This window comes from Tarenaya hassleriana, unplaced genomic scaffold (assembly GCF_000463585.1).
Source record: "Tarenaya hassleriana unplaced genomic scaffold, ASM46358v1 Cleome78, whole genome shotgun sequence".
NCBI classification, from domain to species: Eukaryota; Viridiplantae; Streptophyta; class Magnoliopsida; order Brassicales; family Cleomaceae; genus Tarenaya; species Tarenaya hassleriana.
In genome coordinates this window covers 292,357-301,074 of record NW_010970300.1, presented here as the reverse complement: position 1 = coordinate 301,074, position 8,718 = coordinate 292,357, and the positions used below count along the sequence as shown (strand labels likewise).

Sequence of the window (8,718 nt, the reverse complement as noted above, 5' to 3'; positions counted from 1 at the left end):
GAATATGTACATGACCTAATGAAAAATTATTATATATTTTCAAAAAATAATAACATAAAACATATTTTATCTTAAATTTTGAATTACTATATTTATATTAAAAATCACACCTTTTAAATTTATTAAAAAATTTCAATAATTAGTTATAAATAAAAAACCAAATTTAATAGTATAAAATATTATATTATTGTTTAAAAAATCAAATTACAAAATATTATACTGTTAAAATAAAATATTTCTAATAAATTTAAAATATAAAATATTACTACATTTATATTGTTTCACAAAAATTATTAACCTTTTGGTATGCATATTTTAACTTATACAACAATGATGATGACTCTGATTTAAAGACTAACCGAAACCAATAATTGAAAATATTAAATTGACGACGAATTTGTGTTTTTGTGAACGATTTGTTCCATTGGTGAATCTCACTTTATTCATCTCTTGTTTCCTTCATCATTTTCAAGGAATACAAAGTGAAGATAGAAAAGGGCAAAACCAAAATATGAACGAAAAGTAACAATCAAATCTAAAAATGGTGCAACATTTGTTAAGTTCCAACCTCTTTATCTTGGCCCTATAAAAACCGAACAGTTTTTATATGAAGGTTATTTGTTATTTATGGTATCAACTTTCTTCCCGCTTTTTTTCCCTGCAAATTACACAAAAAAATCATATAAAAATTGAATTTAAAGTACAAAAAGAAATGAATTTGATTATAAAACACGCATTTTTTTAATTCAAACCTCGCACACAGTAGCCCAATGTGAACTCACGTGTTGTTACAATCCACCTCAACATCAATTTGTCGGAGAGTGCACAAATCCACAATGACAAAGTAAAAACGGCATTTTCATCTTCGATACGTACGACACTCCCTCGTAATTGTGACCGCCGCTGCGAATGCGCAAATTCAAATGCAGTTTCTTCCCACACAAAACTGAGACCTGAACGTGCGTTTCGTACAGAGACTCGAATATGAACTCTGATTCCGGACTTGACACCATCAAGTAACGGAGGTTCTGCGTTGTTGGCTCCAGCACCTGGTCGTACAACATCGTGTTTAGATCGCGTGCGAACAACGTTGACGATATCGGAAATGAAATAACGACGGTTCGGACCAAACACACACGAAGTCTTGTCGAAGTGTTGCGGACGTCGACCAAGTGACCGTAAACGCGATTCATAATCTTTTATTGTTCGTACGACGGTTTGGAAACTCTCTCCTCTGACCCATATAGTCAAAGCCTTGTTGTGGAAGGTAAAAGCGTGACTCTTACCGGATTAATATACCACTAATATAGTTAATGACTTTTCAATGCATGATAACGTATAATATTTATTAATTACCACTAACTATTTACAATAATAGCTTTTGAATATACCATAATATAGCATAAATATTAAAATCATTATTAACCTTTATGACTTTTCAATTCACCGATACCGTTTTTTTTTGTTTTATTGATATTTTTAATTTTTATTTTATTAAATAGCAATGCGTTGGAAATTAGATGTAGTCCAATTGTTTTTGTTTATATATAAATCATAAATATGAGATTTTTAATTATTAAATTGTAACGTTCCATTGCATTTTTTAATTATTTTTATTAACATAATATTTTCGAGTTAAAAATAAATCTTAAATCTTAATGTAATCAAATAAAAAATCCTCAATAATATAAAAAGTGGTCAAAATGGTTTTCTTATATTAAAAATGTGTTTTCTAAATTATAATAATCTATTGACATTTTTAAAACTATTATCTAATAATATTTTACAAATTAATCTCATTTAAAAAATTATATTTTATTATTTTTTATCATTTCAATTTAGATTATGTTAAAAATTCTCAATTAATTCTTATCATTTCATTTTGTATTAATCATTTAATATCTTCTTATGTAATATATACTTTTTCCATAGCCAATCAAAATTTCAGAAACTTACATGTAAGATATTTAGGTGTTATATATATCTATATAATATTAAATCATTATATATATCTATATAAATAAGTTGTTATATATAGTAATAGTTTGTTCATAATAATTCAATTTACTTTTTTTTCAGGTGAAATGATTTTGAAATATACTTAATGCTTCCAACTATTTATCTGTAAAAATTAAAATTTTCTGAAAAATTCACATTCATCTCATCACCATCAAAAGCGATACTATATTTTTCTGAAAAATTCAAACTAAAGGAAATTTTGGTAAACAACCTCGTGAATCATGAATCTCGTGAATCATGAATCAGTAACAATAAAAATCTCCAAAATGAGGTATGAGAACCAAAACTGTACAAACCCTTAGTAACACATTCCAAGTATAAAAAATCAATGAAATGGAAAACGAAATACTAATTTCTAAAATTCACACAAATATATGATTTACGATTAAAAAATTTATGATTAGAAATCTAATAAAAGATGCACACACAAATTCACATGTTTGATATTAGCTGCAAGGTACATGAAAGATTATGGATGTAAAAAAAACATTACATTTCCATTTGATGTGATGCCTATACCTTTTTTCCTCTCCTGAGTGGCATGTCTTTCCAGTTTCCACAGCCAGTTCTTGTTGTTTCAATGAAAATTTATCCTCCCGCTTCTTCATTGACTCTATGCAATATTTTTAACATGGGTTATTCGAAACTATCATGACCCGTTTCTTTTTTCATGTAATAAATATTTTTTCTCCACCATCATGAATCAAATAAAAGAATCAAATAAGAAGTACAAAGGAGACAGAGAATAAGAAAACATACATCACCATGAGTTTTCAGGTTACCCCTTCTAATTGCGTGAGTTACAAGACTCCCCATTTGAACCATTTCTTTCAATCTTTTTAATGAAGAAAATGTGTCAAGCGTCCCTTGGGAAGATGGTTCCTGAAATACAAAAAAAAAAAAAAAAAAAAAAAAACCAAAGACAACGATAAAACATGGTTGAACGGAAAACCCATGAATGTCTCCATGGATATTATTTTTCTTTTGTCTTTTTAAATAGTGAGAGAGACGAAAAGGAACGATATAATACGTAACGTATATGTTATAACATTTAATGAATTATTTATTTTTAAAATAAACCTCAAATATAATAAATGAATTAACGTTGGAATATGGAAAAAATTTAGCGTTTGGATTGTCCATATTCTCCAAAATAATGTAACAAAGTATTTCTTATTATTAAAAAACGTTAGCATTAACCATATCACATTTATAATTTTTCAATCCACGGTTACATATTTTTCATTTATTTATTTCTCATCAAAGCTTTATAAATTTTATACTAATTCCTCCAAATCCAACTTTTATATATATAGATTTTTTTAAAAAAAACAAATTGAGTATAGAGGCATGGGACCCCACTTCCTTATAGGTAGGTCCACCTATTTATATACATTTAAGCAAATATATATACAAATACATATATACAGCTTTTTTTTTGTTAGTAGATCGAACACTAAATCGATGCCATGACAATCACATCAACACATTTTTTTTTCTTTTATAGAAAAAGAAACGTCTCCTCAATTACAAAAAAAAAAAAAAGAAACACATATACAGTCAACGTTGCATCCTCCAGTCAAACGACAATGAATGTCGGGAAAACAAAACTGTCCCTTACCAAACCCATTGGTTATTACAACAACCGAACTTGTCACGTGCTTCGCCGGTTGGTACTCACGTGACGGCAGCTTCACCTCCCCTAACATATGCTCTCGTATCTTATTCCCTCAAAAGTGTCTATAAAACACGGTCGATCATCTTCTGAATCCATCTACTAAACAATAGTCCGAGAAATATTTTTGATATAAACGATCGTTTTCTTCAAATGGGGCCGGAAAAGAACACCGTATGTGTAACGGGCGCCTCGGGATTCATCGGATCGTGGCTCGTGATGCGTCTGCTTGAACACGGATACTTTGTTCGTGCCACCGTGCGTGACCCTGGTACGTACGCCATATATATACGCACATATACGTATAGGTGTATGTATACGTTTCTACACACCCTTTTGTAGTATAAATGATTCGTTGTTTCAAATTTAACTTTTGTGGCAAATCACAATCCTTCGTATTCAAATTTTGTTGAGTTCTAAACGCAGGAAATGTGAAGAAAGTGCAACATCTACTTGACTTGCCAAATGCCAAAACGCATCTGACGTTATGGAAGGCCGATTTATCGGTCGAAGGGAGCTACGATGAGCCTATACAAGGCTGTGACGGGGTATTTCACGTAGCAACCCCAATGGATTTCGAATCAAAGGACCCCGAGGTAACTATATAATACTCCTAAACTATATATATGATATTATCGATTTATCGAACTATATTGAGAATTATGGAGAGTTTTTTTTCGTTTAATTTAGAACGAAGTGATAAAACCAACGGTGAACGGAGTGTTGGGGATCATGAAAGCGTGTGTTACCGCGAAAACCGTACGGAGGATTGTGTTCACTTCATCGGCAGGAACTCTCAACGTCGAAGAACATCAAAGGGCTCAATACGACGAAACTAATTGGAGCGATCTTGAATTCGTCAAGTCCAAGAAGATGACAGGATGGGTATATATATATATACATACACACATATGTATACATATATCGAATCCGAGTCTAAAATGTTTGATGCTTTTGAACTAAAACGACGCAGATGTATTTCGTTTCAAAGGCTTTGGCAGAGAAAGCCGCTTGGGAATATTCCAAAGAGAACCGAATAGATCTCATAACGATTATCCCGCCGTTGGTCGTCGGTCCATTTATAACGTCTTCCATGCCGCCTAGCCTCATCACCGCGCTCTCGCCCATCACCCGTGGGTTACATACATACATACATATATATATATATATAGATGACATTTTCTTTAGTTGGAATTTGATAAATGTAGGCGTCTTGTTCAGGTAACGAAGCTCATTACTCGATTGTAAGGCAAGGGCAATACGTCCACTTGGAAGACTTGTGCAATGCTCATATCTTCTTGTTCGAGCACCCGAAAGCGAAGGGCCGTTACATCTGTTCGTCTCACGACGCCACAATCCTTACTCTCGCGGGATTGCTCGGACAAAAGTACCCCGAATACAACGTACCCTCCGTGTAAGGATGCGGAAACTTTAACGTTTTACTACCACATAGTCGATATAGCGACCATTTTGAGCGATCACTAATAAAATTTTGCTCTATCTAAACATAAATATCTGAAAATCGGATACTCGAATTGTGGATACCCAATTTTCCGGATATCTAACCTTTTATGGGTACGAAACTGTTTAATTTTCTTATTATGCATCTAACGGATATGGAAACGATTAATTAAAAATCGGGATTAGATACATTTGTTAAAAACATATACATCTCAATTTATTTTTAATATTTATTTGGGTATGGGCTCGGATAACTTATATTGTGTGTTTTTTATTATTATAAGTCGATTTCTTAAAATATTTTTTGGGTTTGGGTACCGCGAGTACTTATAAACTTTATCGGGTTTTCATAGTTTGTGTACCCGAAACCTTGGACACAAAATGCAGGCACCAAATTGCGATACCCGAGAATGCCGACATGAGCATACTCTAACACTCTCTATGTAGTATAATCGATTGCTAAACAATCGAAAATTTCGTTTCAACCTGAACTCTTGGAATAGGTTTGAAGGTGTGGACGAGAATTTAAAGAGCGTTGCATTCAGTTCGAAGAAGCTTTTGGAGTTAGGTTTCGAGTTCAAGTTCAGCCTCGAAGACATGTTCTCCGGCGCCATCGAGACATGCCGAGCCAAGGGTTTGCTTCCTCATTCGTTGCATCAGCCAAAATCCGGTAATAGAATTTCGATAGCGCACAAAACCGAAATCGAATTAAACGGTACGGCTCGTAAGAGGATTGAACCGGAGTTAACCGGTGAGGAAACCAAACATCTCAACACCCACGCGGCCACGGGGATGTGTGCCTAGAGAGTGCTCGTTTGTCTTGCAATCCACATGAATAATTTTGTGGACAACTAATTTTAAAAAAAAATGTATTAATAAATTAGAATGGCTATATGTATTATCTATTTTCTATCTTTATTTTGAGTTGGCTATATGTATTCAAATATATATATATAGAAGTGTGATTTTATTGTATGATTTTGTTGTATGGTGTGGAGAATTGTGAGGAATTATTTATATATATGCAATTTGGCTGTTTGAAGTATAAAAATATATAAAAGAACCTGAAAACGGATATGAAAATGATCAAAATATCAAACGAAAAGAATTTAAAGAATTAGTATTTATCTTAATAAATTTGTTATTATTTTTTAACTTACGTGGCAATAAATATGACGTGTGTAGCTTTTACGGCATTATAAGGCCATCTCTCTCTCGCTATATATTATATATAATGTGTATATGTATATAAGTATATTGTTTTCTAGTTTTCTCCTCATTATTTTAAACTGTAAAAGAAAGTCCTTAAACATAATTGTATCACACATTTTTTACTACATATAATGTTTTCGGTATATAACAAAATTAGCATTAAAACTCAATCGGTCATTAGTTCTAGCCATCGTCTTTGACGGAGGTTCAAATCTTTCTGCGAGATGACATGGGTTAAACTCTTATGATCGGTATTGAGTTTAACCTTCTCACCATAAAGATAAGATCTCCAAATTTTTAGAGCGTGGATTATTGCAGCTAGCTCCAGATCATGAGTCGGATAGTTCTCCTCGTGTCTTTTCAACTGTCTGGATGCATATGCTATCACATGTCCTTCTTGCATTAAAACACAACCCAATCCTTGCCTCGATGCATCCGTATACACGTAATACGGAACACCTGGACGTGGTAACGCCAAAATACGTTCAGTTGTCAACCTCTTCTTGAGTTCCATGAAACTCTTCTCACAATCTTCTGTCCATTCGAAGCGTACATTCTTTCCCGTCAGTTTCGTCATTGGCTTTGCCAGTTTAGCGAATCCTTCAACGAAACGACGGTAATAGCCTGCTGTACCCAAGAAACTTCGAATTTCAGTCGCATTGGTGGGCGTCTTCCAATCCATTACTGCCTCGATCTTTGCCGGATCAACCTGAATACCTTGCGCCGAGACGACGTGACCAAGGAATCCGATTTCTTGCAACCAAAACCCACACTTGTTGAATTTAGCGTATAGTTGATTATCTCTCAATCGCCATAAGATCTTCCGCAAGTGTTCTTCATGCGTCTGCTGGTCCGGTGAATATATCAAGAGGTCGTCAATAAAGACTATGACGAACTCATCGAGATAATCCATGAACACGCGGTGCATTAAATGCATGAAAACGGTTGGGGCATTCGTCAACCCAAACGGTATGACCACAAATTCGAAGTGACCGTACCTCATTCGAAAGGCAGTCTTCTAAATATCCTCAACCTTTACACGGATCTGATAATACCCAGAACATAAGTCGATCTTAGAAAACCACTTCGCTCCTTGCAACTGGTCAAGCAGCTCATCAATTCTCGGTAAGGGGTACCGATTCTTGATGGTCAACGGTTCAAACCTCGGTAGTCAATGCAGAGTCGCATACTTCCATCCTTCTTCTTCACAAATAACACCGGTGCTCCCCACGGTGATACACTTGGTCGGATAAATCCTGTCTCCATTAGTTCGTTCAGCTGCTTCTTCAGTTCTGCCATCTCGGTCGGAGCCATCCGATGGGGAGTCTTAGATATTGGCTTCGTTCTTGGCACAACCTCAATGGAGAAATCTACCTCCCGTTCTGGTGGTAGTCCGGGTAGTTCATCAGGAAACACATCGGGGAATTCACGAACCATGGCAGTATCTTCCAGCTTTGCTTCGGCTCCTTCGGTTGCTGTGATTACAACTAAGAAGGCTTCATTCCCTTTCTCGATCATCCTGTTAGCCTTCAGAGCTGATATAACTGGATACACCTTCCGTGACCTATTCCCAACGAACTCGAATCCTCCGCTCTCCTCAGTGAACCAAATAGTTCACTGGCGACAATCAATCTGGACTTGATGCTTCGACAACCAATTCATTCCCTGTATTTATGTCGGGTCACGTATACCACTGTCGTAAGCCTCGATACATCTTGCTAGCTCCTAGATGAATTGCTAATCTAGACTGATGAGCTTCTTGCAAGATTTTCTGTCTCAACTCACCGTTATCCGGTACACAAAGCCGGTTATGTAGTCTGCTTGTGTATCATCCAACTGATACCCTTTCTCACGATATCATTCAATCTCCTGTATGTACTTCATGAGATCTGGGTCACTACGCTGCTCTGAAATTACCTGTGTTCTCAGATCTGTGAACTGTTCATCCTCTGCAATCGTCAAATGACCCAATATAGCTGACAACTCTGCTATATTCTCCTGTGATAAGGACAATACTCTGATAGCGGACAATATCTTCTTCCGGCTCAATGCATCAGCTACGACATTTGCTTTACCGGGATGGTAAACAATTTCCAAGTCGTAATCAGCCATCAATTCTAGCCATCGTCTTTGTCGGATGTTCAAATCTTTCTGCGAGATGACATGGGTTAAACTCTTATGATCGGTATTGAGTTTAACCTTCTCACCATAAAGATAAGATCTCCAAATTTTTAGAGCGTGGATTATTGCAGCTAGCTCCAGATCATGAGTCGGATAGTTCTCCTCGTGTCTTTTCAACTGTCTGGATGCATATGCTATCACATGTCCTTCTTGCATTAAAACACAACCCA

The 8,718-nt window shown here is 35.1% G+C and overlaps 2 protein-coding genes across 3 annotated transcripts; one reads left to right on the top strand and one right to left on the bottom strand.

Annotated features, from left to right (window-relative positions):
- Nucleotides 1-435: 435 nt before the first annotated feature.
- Nucleotides 436-2,880, bottom strand: LOC104801921. 2 transcript variants are annotated; one of them, XR_769953.1, is made up of 4 exons: nt 2,779-2,880; nt 2,539-2,632; nt 753-1,049; nt 436-658 (listed from the first exon to the last, which is right to left on the bottom strand). XR_769953.1 is itself a non-coding variant. In XM_010525302.1 (3 exons), the coding sequence occupies exons 1-3, from the start codon at nt 1,191-1,193 to the stop codon at nt 615-617; spliced, it is 396 nt and encodes a 131-aa protein (XP_010523604.1). In that variant the 5' UTR covers nt 1,194-1,235; the 3' UTR covers nt 436-614. The 2 variants fall into 2 exon arrangements, 1 of the variants encoding a protein (XP_010523604.1); XM_010525302.1 differs by lacking the exons at nt 2,539-2,632; nt 2,779-2,880 and adding an exon at nt 1,139-1,235.
- Nucleotides 2,881-3,788: 908 nt separating this feature from the next.
- On the top strand, nt 3,789-6,143 carry LOC104801920 (dihydroflavonol 4-reductase). Its single transcript, XM_010525301.2, has 6 exons — nt 3,789-3,965; nt 4,121-4,290; nt 4,385-4,579; nt 4,668-4,827; nt 4,916-5,108; nt 5,659-6,143. The coding sequence occupies exons 1-6, from the start codon at nt 3,848-3,850 to the stop codon at nt 5,957-5,959; spliced, it is 1,137 nt and encodes a 378-aa protein (XP_010523603.1). The 5' UTR covers nt 3,789-3,847; the 3' UTR covers nt 5,960-6,143.
- The last annotated feature ends 2,575 nt before the right edge of the window (nt 6,144-8,718 follow it).